Consider the following 16385-nt stretch of genomic DNA (forward strand, 5'->3'; position numbering starts at 1 on the left):
GTGTCGGCAGCGCATGCCCTTAGAGGCAACCTCGTAGCGCCCGCGGGTGTGGAATTTTCTCGCTAAATTTTCCTGCCAGTCGCCTGTTTACGTGCTGGAACGTGGCCTGGCAAAACCCACCCAGCCACCACGTCCACGACGACACGACCAAGGCACTGGGCAGCCATGGGACTCTGCTGGCGTACCTAGGTAGGTATTCAATTAAGTAATAACCAGCCCACTCAGACATTTTCTGCCTTCGCTGAGCCGTGAGCTGCCGCTGTGGATCCGATCCGACCGCGGCCTTCCGATCCGAACCCCGTCTGACTGAGTACAAGGTACGATCATATGACTCTTCGCCTAATTTTGTTGGCAAAACCATCACGATCTCACACTTGAAGCACCACGTGGGAGTGAAAGCGCACCGAGCTTCAGATCCATGTCGGGTCTCAAGATCTGCTTGCGATTAGTGTGCGGGTCGAAGCAAATGGTCAATTTGTTTCTCCGTGTCCACTAGATTGACCACGGGCTCGAACTCAAGGCAGTATTAGAGCTGATCTGGGCTCAAGTCAACCTGAGCGTGAACTACCTTTCGGATTCAAAAGCAACAGATCATCACCCAGGGTAGCGACACAACCCTGGGGATTCGTTGATCTATAAGTCAAGATCTCTAAACCAACGAGTGCTTCACTTCCTCCATCGACAACTTCGCCGTCTCTGGACGCAGACCACATTACAGACCATGTACAGGCTGGCGCACTCAGCATACTCCCTCTTCTTTAGGGCACTGGCACTAAGCAAGGTGGTAGTGCGTGGATAGTTAAGTATCCTGTAGTGCATCGCCCCGAAAACTGTTCAACAGTTCCCAGAGATGACTAGCCCACTGCTCAGAGGCACCTATCTGCTGCGCATACAAAAGTGGTCAGTATCAGTCAGTCAAACAACTGTATAGACGAATAGAGTAGATTGCAACCGTCTCTGGTCCCTTGCTAACGCATATATGTTAGATTAGCATAGGATAGCTCATCCATACAGAGATCTAGATGATCCGAATGCGCCCTATAGCACACAGGTGCTGAGACTGACTTTCAAGGCCTACTCTCATTTCCTCTAAGAAAAACATTAAGACTTTGAGGCTGGCAAGAAAGTAGGTAACCTCAAAGTGCCAAGTTGGCCTAAGCACCTGTAAATTTCTCTTCTGCATGCTCAAGTCTTAAGTGTCGACGAGTAACATATCCCCTGAGTTGCGGGCTAAAGCCGGTTGGCTACACCGGCAGTCCCGGGAAAATTTTGCCCCGCTGTATAAGCTCATAGAGGGCTGGGCACGCTAGGCCAGGCACCCGTCCACTCCAGCCAGCGGCTGACTGCGGAGACTGCGGACGTAACAAGAATCAAGGAATCTGGAACGATGTAGCACTACCACCGCAGTCGCATGACATGCTCTCGACTTGCGGCCCATCGTAGCGCGAAGCCCCTCGGTATTCACTCCTGTCACCATCATGCAGCTGCTGGATCTACCAACCGAGCTGTTTCGCGCAGTGCTAGTAGCCGTTGTCACGGAACTTAGTCCTCTGCGCTCACTACATCTGAGGCGGGTATGCAGTGGGTGAACTCACACTACTGGAAGTCTAATAGCATCTGACATTAAACTCTATAGAGATCTTTGACAACGAGATACTGGGCTGCTTGGAGACCGTAGATGTGTTCGATCTCAACTCACCACTCCGCTGCTTGAATCTGAACCGCATCAGCTCACGAAACAGAGCCAGGCAAAACCCGATCATCCCTTTCCTTGTGAGATTCTTGCAGCGTGAGCCTTACATCAAGCATGACCCTGACTGGACTGCAAACTTGTCGGCGCTGCTCAAAAGGGTTCTTGACGAACTGCAGCTTCAGCCCTCGGCCCGATCTGATGCTCTACGCTCCTTGTGTGAATCGTTCGACGACTTCAGGCCGACTAGGCATGGCTTCTATCTGGTGCAATGCCTGAAGAGGCCCATCAGTCAAAAACCGCTGCATGCTCACGTCTTGCCTGCAGCTATCTTGTTGAAGAAGCCAGAGATCTATGAACCGCTGCTGAGTCAGATGCCAGACCGTTGGTACCAGGCTGGGGTCTTCGGTACAGCGCTATACGCTGCAGTCAGATCCCGGCAACTCCACCTTGTTCGTCGATTCGTCGAAGACCCTCTGTGTCAACCGTCGGCCTCACAACATCAGGTTATACATATGGCCGCCTCGAACAATGACTTTGACATGATGGAATACCTCCTGGAGTGGTACGATGGAGATTCGGATCTAATCGAATCCGCGATCTGCAGCTGCGCCAGATGGGGACATCTGGAAATGGCGAGACGCCTGCTGGAATTCACAAGATCGCGGCATCAGACCGTGCCGCTGGACAGCCTAGGGGAAGCCTGGTATTGGTCGGCAATGTATGGCGAGATCGCTTTCATGGACCTGCTTGTTGAGTACGGGCATCAGGAGTTCTTGACTGCGTGGTCGACGTTGGTCAGATCAAACTCGATAGGTCAATTCTGGAATCATGTTAGGCCGATCGATTTGGCTTGCTGGCGCGGGGACGTCGCAATGGTGAGATGGATGCTAGACCAAGGCGTAGCCGTCCAGTGCAAGGGTCCCGCGGACGCGAATATCAACCGTACCCGTGCAGCCGCGCTCGGCGACAGCGCCGAGGTATTTCGCATACTGCTGGATGCCGGAGCACACAGAGGCCGTCATGCCTCTTATAGTTGGGTTGCTGAAGCTGAGTTGGCTGTCAAGGTACGTGCCAACAAGGTCTTCCGTTTCCTCCTGCAAGAATCCGGGCTGCTGAAGATCTCGACCGTCATCAACTTCCAAACAACCAAAGACTTCCGGCGCCTCATGCTCCTGGCATGCACGTACGGCAACCTTGAGGCCTTCGATATCCTGCTGAGTATCGGCATGCCCTGTGACATGCCTCTGGGGCCGTTTGGCCTCAGCTCACCTTGGGGCGGCCGACTGGACGTGGACGAAGGGTTCGACAGCTCTTGGACACCCATCATGTATGCCCAGGCTACCACAGATCCTGGCGCTCAGAAGATTGTGGATAGGCTGTTACAGTCCGGTGTTGAGCCTCTGGATGTTTGCAAGTCCAGTGCTGCCCGCCTCTTCGAGGACGGCGTGTTTCCACGGCGCCCGGCGCCAGTAATCCACCGCCTGACCGAGATCGATCAACCAAGGGTCCCACCGCGGACGCCAAGAGGTAAATACGAAGAGAAGTATGGGAGTGCAGTAACCCCAGAGGAAAGTCTTGGTGCACAATCCAATCATTAGTATAGTTAGGAATCGGTAGGAATCTCTAGTTCCACTTGATATTGAGCATTCTATCATTTGGATCGATTACACGCCCCTCGATGATGCTGAGCCTTTCAGAATTTGTAGAATTGTGCCATATTCCCTTCCGTCTCTCCAATTTTGCTGTCTGATGACCTATCTGTGGGATGTGGAAAGGCATCAAGTTAAAGCATCACATGGCTCAAGCAAACTCAAATGGTCAGCCGCCCTCATCGCAATATACAGCTGCAAGGCCGGCGACATATTCTCGGCCATGACAACAAGACAGATGGCTTAACGCTGAAGATCGTCTCTCGAGTTGAGAGCCTTGTTTCGACATGCCAGAACTGGCAGCAGGCTGGTTGCAAGATCCAGCCTGGAGCTCATCAAAACTGGAGCATGTACCTGTGTTTACCCAATAAAGTTTATCAGTATGACGGAACTCTCAGAGTATCTGCCCCTTGATCGGGATCACCAGCTCAGCGCCTACGATAGACATCAGATCCCAAATATACACAGCTATGATGATCACCTACTTCAACGTTGGCTTCACTCATGTCTTGTTGTCCTTCTAGAGAGCAAATCTGGAGGGCCAGTCGCAGGCGGTCGGATCAGCTCACCAGCTGCAATAAGAAGATCGGGGGTTTCCGTAGACGGAGGTACAAAGTATAAAGTTGGAAATGCGAGCAATCCTCTTCGGAGAAAGCCCGATTCTGTCTCGATACGCAGCACGGCTCAATATAGGTTTTCCATCAAAGTTTACCATCGTGAGGCAGTCGGAGAATGGTGCTTTCGCACAACTGCAAGGCATAAATACAGGCTTTCCTCCCCAGTCTTCGTCGTAGGGCTTTTCAAACCATGGATGGTCCCCAAAAACACGTACCGTAAACCGGATCAACCACAGCATCCCAGCACTCAACACAACAATCAACAACCTAAGGCTACATTCATCCAAAGCAGTCAGACTTTGTGACTCGACTTTGGTCCGAAGCAAACAATCAACCTACTGATATAAGCTACCCAGCATTGTCGGCCACTACCAACGTAGACCTGACATTGTTCAAGTCACAATAAACTATACGCCCTGGACAATCGACCCAGCTGTCTACATCCATCGTCTTATAATCAGCCCATCTCTTTACTTCAACATGGATCCTTTCAACCCCCAGAATTTCAATGATTGGGTCAACCTAGACGGGAATGATAGCGCTTTACCCAACGAGTTCGATTTTTTCAACATCCCAGACAGTGAACAAAATGCAGAAGTCCTTGGTGTGCCCATGGCCGAAGCCCACACGGAAGAGAGTATCGCGGCTGAGTATCCAGCCAATCTAACATCTTCGCCTGAGTATTCAATGTCCGGACTAGACTCAGGACTCAACAACGACCAAGCCAATAATCTGCAGCAAACCACCGCTTCCGGAAACGTGCCACCAGTCGCAACTCCAAACAATCTCGAGGCGCCTCATTTTGACGGCTTGCAAGACTTCAGCGTGCAACGCCCACCATTTCTGAACCGACCAAGGGTGGAACAGGCACCGTCACCGCTGAATGATGTTGCTGGAATCGAAGCTGCAGCCCCGGAGTCGTCAGGTACTGGCGATGAACGTCAGACTCCTCCTGAAAAATCAAAGCAGCAGATGCGATACGAGAGGAAGTGTCGCAAACAAGAAGAATGCCGGCGGGGACGAGAGGCCAAGGAAGCTCAGAACCGACAGAACTTCCAGCAGCCACGCCAGTTTCCTGTGCGTGCCCCCGTCCGGACCCCTAACATAACGAGGACGCCCATTGCGTCGCGACACAGGGCCGGCCCGCCTCGTCCGCGGCAACACCAGAGCCGCCGCGCGTTTGGACATCGTATGGCTGCCGACGATGCCGTGGCAGAAATGAACCAGCACGGCTACACATTCCCCGTTCCGGCCAGTGATCCATATTCAGGGAGGCCACGCCATCCCACTCCCCAGCTCGACGGCGCGTCTGGCCTTGACCACATACGCACGTCGCCTCCCCTCGGAGCTCCTGCTGCAGAGACTGTAGCAAGCAGTGAGCCCACTCAGAAAGTGTGGCAGATGGGCTTCGGCCAGCAAGCCATGGGTAACCTGCCCAGCCAGCAATTCGTATTCGGTCCAATTCCTCAAGGGCCGGCATCGGCTCAAGGGTTTCCAATACAGGCTAGCTCTGTGCTTCCGCAGTTTGCACATACGCCCCTGGGAGGTCAGAGCCCCGGATTCTTGAATGTAGGAGCTCAACATCAAGGACTCTTTCAGCAACAAGCACAAGCCGCTCCACCTCTACTCTCGCCGTGGCTGCAGTTGGGTCTTCAACAGAATGCCTCGATCAATACCTCGAATATGCTGAACGGGAATGGTATAGCCACACCATTTCCAGTGCAACCTCTGCTTGGATATACCAATGGCACACAAGTCCCATTTGTACCGGCTCCCGGAAACACCGCAGGTCAAGCTGCACCGGCTGTGGCCCCAATGAACCCTTTCAACGGCATGGAACTCGATCCGATGCTTGGCCAAGTTCCGAATATCCCGGCTCAGTCTCTTTCGAATGATCCTATGGTCCAGGGTCTTGCAAACACTCAACAACCTGTACCGGACAATCTCATGCCACAGAACGGTCAAGGCTCTGCCACTGAAATACCGGATCAAGCCGACAACCAAGTTGCACCCTCTCCAGATGCACAATCCCAAGACGGGCAGGACGAACAACCGGCCCCAAGATCATCTCCCGCACCACTCTCCCAAGCGGAGTTGGATATGGAAGAGTTAAATGAACGGATATCATCTGCACATGAGGCGGCCATGCGAAGTGTCGAGCAACCAAATGGCTCCATAGTAGGGCCAACGCCGCCTTTCACGCCCGCTCCTCGAGCCATGAATCCGGGGCAGATGGCGACAGCGTCAACGAGTGGCCCGAGTGTTGGCGAACAGCCTGGCCGACCTTCTGATCAGGGGGAAGCGAGCCGGTCTCAATCCAGACCGCAAGCCACCCGCGAGACAGAAACACCTGCACCAGCCGCGCAGGTAAACGGACTGGGCCGGCGCCTCAGGTCCATAGCCTTGAACGAGCAAGTGGCCGAGCGCAATCATCACGGCCTGAATGCACTTCAGAGTCGAGCTGGTGTACGACCCGACCACCACCATCACCAGTATCCTCGTGCAACCCCTTCTGAGCCTTTCCCCGTGCGCCCAGCGCTTGGAGAGGTACGGGTCGTCCACGGGGCGCACGGCCTGGATGGCGCCAACACGCTGCACGGGGTGGCGCGCCGGACGAACAACGGGACCGTGAGGCCGACGGATCTCATGATCGGGCCCAACCCGCGCGACCTCTGGGCCGGGGCCGAGGCCGCGACTTCCAGTTACCACGAAGGGCTGGAGCAGCGAGGCTTGGACAACTTTGGCTTTGCGGCTGGCGACTTCGAGGTGCTGGCCAACGAGGAGGGGCCGATGGACTTGGGGCTGGATGAAGAGCCGAACGAGAATGACTGGACTTCGATGTGAGGTCGTCGTGCCCGGTGGAGGTGGAGGGGACAGGATTTGATGTCGGCATGGATGGAAACCAGCGTGGTGTTTTGGAGTGGCTTTAGTGTATGTTTTCGAATGCATGGTTTACCTCGCATAAAATGACGATGCCCAACATAGCGTGGGCAGCCCACGGTCGTCTCAAGTACGACGCACCTTGACAAAGGAGCTAGAGCAAACAGATCAATAGAAATTTATTCCCCAACTTGCCATTGCATCCAGCCATCTTCGCTACGTGTAAATGCCTGCCAGCTATACGCTCGATGTGTGTTTCGGGAGCATTTCTGGAAACCCTGGACACTCTGCCCTCTCATCGCTGTTTGGGGGGGATGGGTGGTAGTGGACATTGTAGCAAAGGCCTAAGGGAGGGGCTTCTACCTACAGATACTTAGTTATAGTGATACGTGGATCCTGTAGAAGAAGTAGCTGGAGCTCCTCGTTGCAGGTGGCGCTGGGAAGTAAAAGTTGCAATCGTTCAGTGGCATTCACCAAAGCAGGCTCAGTATATGGGTTGGGCTAGAACATGTAATGCAGATGTTACAGGGATCATTTCAGCGGGTCCACCACGACCCAGAGGGCAACTTGGTGCTTTTCCTGTTGTCAGTGTCTCAAAGAAGGGCACTGATGTCTGATGGTAAATGCTATCTGGTACTCTACAAGGCCGCGCCGATTCTTGTGCGACTTCGCCCTGACCTGGTACCTACATGCATTGCCATGATTGGAGGTATGTTTGTTTGTTGGCATCTCCCATCCTGCAGAGACGAGGCAGCTAGTTAGGCCATAGCCAGGAGAATACATAGTAGAGCAGAAGTTGGGAGGATTATGTATAGTGACTACAAAGACATGATTGAATGCAACGCGAGTGCACTGCACATCGAGACTGGAGCCGGCCGGACTTGACGATGTGCCCTCACACCTGAGTAAGACATGGGAAGTCTCCACTGGCCCTGGTTGAAGTTGACCTGGGGCCAATTGGGACAGGGAAGCCTGGAAGATTGGAAGTAGGTTGACACAGTCACATGACCGAGACGCTAATCTGCCGAAGCTAGCCCGGAAGCAAGTCGCGAGTGGGTCTGATCTGGATTTAGTTTAGGGAGAGAAGGCGACGAGGGCGAAGGGACCTCGAAACTCGAATCTTTCTCAGCACTCATCAGCTAGCTGGTTGTGTCGCATCCATCCTCCTTCGTCGCACCTCAGAGAGAGAGAGAGAGAGAGTCCGACTCGTTGGCCATTCTCATCGCCTTCATTTGCGCACCCCATCGACGCACCCCATCGCATCCGAGGCAGCACCTGCGCCATCATGTCCTGGAGAAACCAAGGCATCACGGGGTCGAACAACATCCCGCTTGGGAAGCGTCGCTTCGGCGCCGACGACGAAGAAGAGCCTCCCCGCCGCGAACCGTCCCACGATGGCTACAGCAACGGCAACGGCAACGGCAACAGCGACCTGAAGCGTGGCCGCAGCCCCGAGCCGCGCACCGACGCCGACGGCCCGCGACGCCGCAAGAAGCGCAACCGCTGGGGCGATGCCTCGGAGAACAAGGCCGCCGGCCTCATGGGCCTGCCCACCGCCATCGTCGCCAACATGACCAGCGAGCAGCTCGAGGCCTACACTCTCCACCTGCGTATCGAGGAGATCAGCCAGAAGCTGCGCATCGACGATGTCGTCCCCGCCGATGGTGACAGGTACGTCCACCTCCTCTCTCTGTCCCCCTCCCTCCGCCCCTGGCCCTCATAGAAGACCGTCGGACTGACATGCTCTCTTCCCAACGCTCGCAGATCCCCATCGCCCCCGCCCCAGTACGACAACTACGGCCGCCGTGTCAACACCAGGGAATACCGCTACCGCAAGCGCCTCGAGGATGAGCGCCACAAGCTGATCGAGAAGGCCATGAAGACCATCCCCAACTACCACCCGCCCCAGGACTACCGACGTCCCACCAAGACCCAGGAGAAGGTCTACGTGCCGGTCAATGACTATCCAGAGATTAACTTCAGTGAGATTACTAACCCTCTAACCTTTCTAACCAACTCCCTTTTCCTTGCTTGTAACGCACCGTGCCAGGCCCCATGCCGCAGCTATGGCACCCGGGCTGTGCGCTGGTACCGGCCTGGCATTCGCCTAACTCGCACACTTACACACTTGCTATGCTCTCTTTTCACCTTGTAGATAATCAGACTAACACTTAGCTCCTTCCTCAAGTCGGCCTGCTCATTGGCCCTCGTGGTAACACACTCAAGAAGATGGAAACAGAATCCGGCGCCAAGATTGCCATCCGCGGCAAGGGCTCCGTCAAGGAGGGCAAGGGCCGATCCGATGCCGCCCACGCCAGCAACCAGGAGGAGGACCTCCACTGTCTGATCATGGCAGACACCGAGGAGAAGGTCAACAAGGCCAAGAAGCTGGTTCACAATATCATTGAGACCGTAAGTCCTGCTTGTCCTCCCCTTCCCCTTTCCTCTCCCCGACTGTGGATCATATGCTCACATGACATCCACCTTAGGCTGCCTCCATCCCCGAAGGCCAGAACGAGTTGAAGCGTAACCAGCTCCGTGAGCTTGCCGCCCTCAACGGAACACTCCGTGACGACGAGAACCAGGCTTGCCAGAACTGTGGTCAGATCGGCCATCGCAAGTACGACTGCCCTGAGAAGCAGAACTTCACTGCCAACATCATCTGTCGCGTCTGTGGCAACGCTGGTCACATGGCTCGTGATTGTCCCGACCGACAGAAGGGTGCCAGCTGGCGAAACGACGGTCCTCCTAACCGACAGCCTGCCGGCCGCATTGGTGGCGGTGATGCTGTTGACCGTGAATACGAGGTATGTTCTTCCCGTTCCCAACCCAAGTTGCATCATGCTGACAGTATCATAGCAACTCATGCAAGAGCTCGGTGGAGGCTCTGGCGGTCCCCCTGCCCGCATCGAGGCCGGTCCTGGTGCCTATAACAACGGCGGCGGTGACGCCCGACCCTGGCAGAAGGGACCGACTGGTGGCCCTGCCCCATGGCGTTCGCGTGAGAACAACAGCTCCTCCGGCAACGACGGCGGCCCGGCTCCCTGGCGCTCCCGCGACCGTGGTAATGACCGCCAGGATACTAACGACTATTACGGCGGCCAAAGCCAGGGCTACAACGGTGCTGCAGCTTCTGGTGGTGCTGCACCATGGCATCAGGCTCCTGCCGCCCAGCCCGCAGCTTACCAGTACCCCGGATACGCCGGTTACGGCGCTCCTGGTGCGGCTGCTCCTGGTATGGGTCCTCCCCCAGGTCTGCCAGGTAACGCGGGTCTTGGCGCACCTCCTGGATTGCCCAACAACCTGAGCGCCTTGATTCAGCAGTACGCCGGTGGAGCTGCTCCCCCGCCTCCCCCGTCGGGTGAAGCTCCTCCGCCGCCACCTGGTGATCAACCACCACCGCCTCCTCCTCCTGGTGCCTAAGGCGAAGGCGCACGGATTTGCAGCACTAACTCGACCGTATACCGACGACATTTCGTCCACAGGATCAGTTTCTGACGCTTAGATTTCTTCCGAGTTTTGTCTCTGACCACTGACAGTCGTTTCCTTGAGATTAGTAGCTATGCCCATCGCGGCCTCACTAATACTAGTACTGTAGTGCAACTGAGGCAGACTGGACATGGCTTCACGAACGTAGGCCTCGGGCCTGAATTTGTATATTAGTTGATCGGCTGTAGCAAATGAAACAAGAAAAGGTCAAGGAAAATTGAATACACTTCCACGTGCGCTGTATCGTCATCAGTGGTCCAACATCAAACGGCGGCTATACGTATGGGCAGAGTTTTCACCATGAGAGCCGTGGATTCGATCACTGGCCACCATCAACATACCTGAAAGGATATCTACTACAAGTCTAGTGGGCCATGCATTTTTACACGTTGCACCACTGCAGTAGAGATACACACCACTGCCAGGAATTGCTACTTGAGAGATGTTAACAGACATAGCATGTCTCTAAAGTCTACCTATATATCAGCGTCGTTTCTGCTAGTTGCCTCCTTAGCTGAAGTTCATCCCGCTCACTCACGCCGATTTCAACGGGCACGGCCTGATGCTCCAGCTTCCCCGTCCTTTGCCGAGCCTCGAGCTCGTGTATCTCAGCAGGGTTCGGTCGTCCCTGCGCTGCAGACCCCTCGACCTCGTAGCCGTTGAATTGTGTGTCCGCCAGCTCCGGCTTGGCAAACCACCCAAACCCGTTATCATTGCTATGCTCTGTGCTTGATGAAACTCGCCGCCCGGCCCGGTAAAAGAACAAGGCCACGCCTCCGAGGACCCCGATCCCACCTATCGCTGCACCAACACCAATTCCGGCCCTCGCCCCAGTGCTCAGTCCACCGCCACCACTCCCGTCGTTGGACTTTTCAGAACCAGATCCAGGCTCACCGCCAGGGCTTGGCGCTGTCGTATTGAGACCAGGACCCATCGCTTCTGTCCTGGACTGTGCGCCGGTGTTGCTATCGATACGGGCTGCGCCAGACGATATAGACGATGGGACAGTACTGGCTGCTGTAGAGGCTTCGAATTGCAAAGTCGAGGCCGTGATTGGGACCGTCGACAAGGGCATACCACTCGTGCCCGTGGAACTCAGAAGACCACGAGTTGGGGAGTCAATTGGTATCGCACACTGCGATCCTATTTTGTCATAGCATTCTTGCTTCTGCGTGTCCGACGGATTCCCAGCCCCTAAACACTGGTTAAGAGCTTCCACACAGATATTGTTCGGTACGCTATCGGTATAGTATCCCATTGCGGGGCGAAAGCCATCTGGACAAGTGCAATTTGCCTCAAGCGTTTTCTTTAACACGTGCCGATGTTCATTAGCCCTCATGAGCGCCATGAATGGAGGCTACAAGACAGAAGGCAGCATACGACTGTCCAGCTGGCGTGACTTACAGGGTAACAAAAGCTAGTCTCCGCATCAGAGCAGACCGCATGGCAGGTTTGGAGATGATCGTTGCACCATGACGCTAGTAACCGATCATTAGTTTCGTGCTTATCTGCCTGAGGCTGAAAGCATACCACTTACCTCTAGCATTCATACTAACAGTATCGGCATCGATTGAGATGTTGCCACCGATCCCACCCCAAGCGATCGTGGCCTTAGTAACCGATGCCAACCATAATACGTAGGCCAGCAAGAACGCAGTTCCGGAGCCTTGGCGCATGGTATGAAGTTAATGTTTCGCGCGCAAAAATACGGATGAAGTCCGCCTTCACAAGGCGCGATTGGAATTGTGTTCTGGAGGGAAGGACAGAAGAAAAGAATGTTCACGTTGTAATGAAGGGGCAGGCACAGATTGCACCCCAATCATGGACAAGATACTGCGCCGCCTCTATGCCTTCGCCCCATTGAAACACCAGGAGTAATGAATAACGCGGGGTGTGCGGCTGTTGGTTCTACAGCTGTTGCAGATTACCCAATCGGGTCTTGCAGATTGTCGCGTCAGGGGAAGAATCCTCCAGCTATAAGTCTCATTTCCGATGTGCATTGTTTGATGAAGAAGCGAAAAGCCACAACCGGCACGGTTTCGTGGGAGGGTGCTGCCATGGTTTGGCCGCCAGATACATGCATTCTGGTGAATCAGTATAGGTACAAAGCACTAGACGTATGTGTTGGAGAAAGTATTCACTCAGTGCGGCATTGGCTTATAGGATATCATCCGTCAAATTTCTCGTGTGTCTAAGTCCTCCCCTTGATTCGATTCATTTCCTCGACGCGCTTTTTGACCCAGTCATGGCAGCTGATCTCTTGGTACTTTTTCTTCTCACCCGGCGCTACGCAGCTATCCAGCACATCACAGCTCTCATTCAGGTTGAAGCCAAAGAAGAAGGGCATGCTAATGCGTTCCTTGCCACTCCAATTCTGTACGCGGTGTATCGTGCTGACATACCTTTTTCGACGTCGCTCAGCATACGCGCCAGAGATATTTATGACTGCGACTTACAGATCGTTCGTGATTCGTTGCATATAATCCGCAATGTTCACCACAAATGTGCCCTCGATAGGTTTGGCTTTGAGCCACTGTCCCTGCTTATTGAGGACCTGCAAACCGCCGGTACTATCTTGCCAGAGCATAGTAAAGAGCTGGAAGTCGGTATGCGACCCTATGGAGACTTGGACAGACTCATCAAGGGCTGCGGCTGGCTGTTCCAAAGGTGGGTAATAGTTGACGCTGTCATGGCGGCAAGACTTAGTGGCAAGTGGCAACGGCGGTAGGATGATACATCGATAAGTCGGCCCAAAACTTACCTGAAGGTCGCATCGGGGTGCGAAAACTTGTCGTCAAAATAGTCCTCCGGAAGGTGCAGCGAAAGCGCAAAGGACCTTACCAACGCCCGTGCCAGTTTCAGGCAAGATCGCCAGTACTTGAGAATAGCATCCTTGAAATGTGGCAAGTTCGCAGTCGCATCCCACAAGAACTCCTCGCTGGTCGGGCACTGGGAAACCTTGGCAGGAATTGCGTCCATGTCAGTGACAGATTCATCATATTTCGGGTCATATTTCCAGGAAAAGCTCTCGCGCACGTCGACAGACTCGAACGGGTTGATGCGCTGAGTCTGAGGTGGCTTGTAGCCATTGTAGATTCGCGACTGGCTTGCATGGGCCCGCTCCTTGACGGCCCGAGGTTGGCGGAAGAATTCCAGGCTGGCCGCGTGCGCGGCTTCGAGCGCGTCCGCCGGGACACCGTGGTTGGTGATGTAGAAGAAGCCGGTGTTGGTGCAGGCGTCACGCAGCTGCTGGGCGACTCGCTGGCGCGCGGCCACGGACGAGCTATAGATGGGAGAGATATCAATGATAGGGACCTCCGAGAGGTCGGCATCACGCGGAGGGGTCCGCAGAACGGTTCTGGTCACAGGCCCATCCCCGGAGGTGATGCGCAGTTCTGTGGTAGGGCATTCGTCCACTGCGACGGTCTTGGTGGTGGTTTCGGTCGTTGCCATGGCTTATATCGGATGTACGGCTATATCTATTACCCCATGCGGCTATATGAGCTCAATGTAATAGAGGCTTTGACAACAAGATCAAATGTGGGGAAATGGGACGAGTATAAGTTGGCTGAATTCTTTTGCACCTCGATGAAATTCAACACCAGCCTGCACAAGGCTGATGGAAGATGCAATGATCAAAGGCTGACCTAACATGATGTCTTGTGTCCCAAATCGGGTGCGTGAATAATGGGTTTACTTTAAGGTTATCAATCGCTAGCGGCCGAAGAACAAGGCGGAGCTGCCGGCTCAGGCCTTCCGATCGGGCATAACCGAGATAGCTCCCGAATCGGACTCCGAGGGGTTTTCCTCATCGTTCCGTGCCTCGATGACAGCCTGTGAGGAGCCCCGCGCGAGCTCCCGCATTTCTAGTGCACGCACGACCACCACCCACAGACACATACCGCAGATAAACCCCAGACTAGCCTTGAATCCCTTGCTGAACTGTGGTGCATCTGTGACCGGGTAGAGGAATTGCTGGATGACAGTGCTCAACGCTGTGCCAGCTGAGTTCATGACAGCCAAAGTCAATCCGCGCACTTGGCGATCTCCCGACGTCAGGATGTTGGCCCAGGAATAGTAAATTGGGCTCAGCGGGCCATCGGTGCCGGCAAAAAGATACGAGACGATCTTCAAGCCCAGTGGGATATCCCAGACAACCAGACATATTGTGCCGAATATGAGGAGGGCGAGATTGAAGGCAACAACGGCCATGCGATAGCCTGTCGCATCGACAAATACATTGAACAACAGAATCAGGACAATGTTCCAACCGTTGATGGCAGTCGGTACATTGTTCACCTGGTAGATAGACCAGCTGTGCTGTGTATCGTTCTTAAGGTATAACTGCATCACTGTGTTGGCGACCTTGCCGACCGTAGTATTCCAAAACCTGAGAACAAGGCGATGTCAGTACATGCCTTTCCCTTTGAATTTGAAAAAGCATCTGGGGAAGCAGATTGTACCCACATGAACAGAACGGTGAGAACATAGAGCTGCCACGTCTTCGCAGCCCGCTTGAACATGTCCCAGCTGAAGTGGTTGATCGTTTCTTGCCTTCCGTCTTCGATGATGCGTTCAAGGCATCTAGCCTTCTCTTCGGGGCTCAGGTAGAACGCCTTGGTATCATATGGGGTGTCTGGAAAGACAATGAACCCGTAGATGGCTACGATCACAGTAATGATTCCATCGATAATGAAAACCCTGTTTGTAAACTCCAGTGTCAGCGACCAAACAGCACGAACCGGGATTGACTTGAAAATAAAATCGAATGGTTTGCGCCACAGCCAATTTCGTAGCAATCGCAAGGAGTTGTGACTGACCACCTCCAACCTGCAATCCCATTCCTCCCTTCCAATGTAGCCAATGCTGCTGACTGCAAGTATCCGGATATCATTGTGCCGACATACGCAGCGCAGGCAAAGATGGCAGTCCGTTTTCCTATTTTGAGTCTATTAATATACTTGATCTGTCTCATTTCATGTGATTTACCAGTCAAGCTTACCTAGCTCTGTCTTCTTGTACCAGCTGCCGAGAACGTATTGGACGCCAACAAAACAGGATCCTTCCAGAAATCCAATGAAGAACCGAAGGGGATAGAGCTTTAGTGTATGTTTAGTGCTGGATCAAAATAGTTGTTTCTCCTATCTCTATAACATGTGTCACTGTAGCGCGTACCTGGTTTACGTCATGGATGGCATACGTTCCAATTGTCAGAATGGCCCATAGGAGCTCCAGCCCCGGGAGGAGAATACGCGGTGGAATCCAAGTCAAGAGAATGTTGGCAGGAATCGCGCCAAGGATCTGCCCGACAGAGAAGCAAGTAACAGCCAGATTGTACTGCGTGCCGTACATGGCTAGGTCGTCCTTCATACCAGACACATAGGCATTACTCAGGTTTGCCTGGTCCAGCCACTTGGTGAAGTACGCGAGACAGCCATAACTCAGGATGAAGAAGTCGATCTTGAAGAGCAGCTTCTTTTCCGCAGACGTCGTCCCCTCAGGATACCAGATGAAGAACTTGGGACGGTCCTTGCCATAAGACGACGCGAAGAGGTTCTTGACATAGTAAGATATTGGTAGGGACATCTTGTACTGAATATGTATCCTGCCCAAGGTTTTCGGTGTATAGAAAGTCCCGGACTTTGGTTATACGAGGAACTACAGCGGTCAAAGATGCGCCTGGGACACGGTTGATCTGCAGCCCGTGGATTATCACATTTGACAAAGTGAAGAGCGTCTTATCTTGAGAAAGCATGCGATTGGACCAGATACAGCGAGTTCTACAGACCAAAAGACTAACACAGATGGTTCAGTCCCCAGAGCCGACGGCTGTGCGGCAAGTGGGGATAATCCCGATAGCGAGAGGGGATTAGCGAGACGATCTCGGCGTTGCGCTGCTAGTGCGACTGGCCCTCAACGGAGTGATCCGCCTTAACGTGCTTCTTACTCTGCATTCAAGGCGTTTTGCGCGAGTGGCAGCAAATTTACTTGCGACAAGGCTGTTCCTACTTGCGTGTTAGATGCCGATAGTTACTCAAGGTGTTATTCATGCCATTA

General features: G+C 53.9%; 6 protein-coding genes across 6 annotated transcripts; 3 read left to right on the plus strand and 3 right to left on the minus strand.

The window, feature by feature from the left end:
* Nucleotides 1-1478: 1478 nt before the first annotated feature.
* JN550_008501 (uncharacterized protein) lies at nucleotides 1479-3291 on the plus strand (the record flags this gene model as incomplete). Its single annotated transcript, XM_049320469.1, has 2 exons — nucleotides 1479-1574; nucleotides 1639-3291. 2 exons carry the CDS (start codon nucleotides 1479-1481, stop codon nucleotides 3289-3291), a joined length of 1749 nt encoding a protein of 582 aa, XP_049169433.1.
* Nucleotides 3292-4439: 1148 nt separating this feature from the next.
* Nucleotides 4440-6803, plus strand: JN550_008502 (uncharacterized protein; the record flags this gene model as incomplete). Its single annotated transcript, XM_049320470.1, has 1 exon — nucleotides 4440-6803. One exon carries the CDS (start codon nucleotides 4440-4442, stop codon nucleotides 6801-6803), a length of 2364 nt encoding a protein of 787 aa, XP_049169434.1.
* A 1321-nt stretch (nucleotides 6804-8124) lies between these two features.
* JN550_008503 (uncharacterized protein) lies at nucleotides 8125-10262 on the plus strand (the record flags this gene model as incomplete). The annotated part of the gene is made up of 5 exons (XM_049320471.1): nucleotides 8125-8510; nucleotides 8604-8821; nucleotides 9028-9251; nucleotides 9329-9646; nucleotides 9699-10262. The coding sequence occupies 5 exons, from the start codon at nucleotides 8125-8127 to the stop codon at nucleotides 10260-10262; spliced, it is 1710 nt and encodes a 569-aa protein (XP_049169435.1).
* Nucleotides 10263-10340: 78 nt separating this feature from the next.
* On the minus strand, nucleotides 10341-12004 carry JN550_008504 (uncharacterized protein; the record flags this gene model as incomplete). Its single annotated transcript, XM_049320472.1, has 3 exons — nucleotides 10341-10485; nucleotides 10805-11522; nucleotides 11866-12004. 3 exons carry the CDS (start codon nucleotides 12002-12004, stop codon nucleotides 10341-10343), a joined length of 1002 nt encoding a protein of 333 aa, XP_049169436.1.
* Nucleotides 12005-12519: 515 nt separating this feature from the next.
* Nucleotides 12520-13781, minus strand: JN550_008505 (uncharacterized protein; the record flags this gene model as incomplete). The annotated part of the gene is made up of 3 exons (XM_049320473.1): nucleotides 12520-12730; nucleotides 12785-13012; nucleotides 13090-13781. 3 exons carry the CDS (start codon nucleotides 13779-13781, stop codon nucleotides 12520-12522), a joined length of 1131 nt encoding a protein of 376 aa, XP_049169437.1.
* A 294-nt stretch (nucleotides 13782-14075) lies between these two features.
* Nucleotides 14076-15914, minus strand: JN550_008506 (uncharacterized protein; the record flags this gene model as incomplete). The annotated part of the gene is made up of 5 exons (XM_049320474.1): nucleotides 14076-14718; nucleotides 14796-15029; nucleotides 15149-15266; nucleotides 15331-15427; nucleotides 15504-15914. The coding sequence occupies 5 exons, from the start codon at nucleotides 15912-15914 to the stop codon at nucleotides 14076-14078; spliced, it is 1503 nt and encodes a 500-aa protein (XP_049169438.1).
* Between the last annotated feature and the right edge of the window lie 471 nt (nucleotides 15915-16385).

Source organism: Neoarthrinium moseri (assembly GCF_022829205.1).
Source record: "Neoarthrinium moseri strain CBS 164.80 chromosome Unknown scaffold36_Wmoseri_CBS_16480, whole genome shotgun sequence".
In the NCBI taxonomy this organism is placed as follows: Eukaryota; Fungi; Ascomycota; class Sordariomycetes; order Amphisphaeriales; family Apiosporaceae; genus Neoarthrinium; species Neoarthrinium moseri.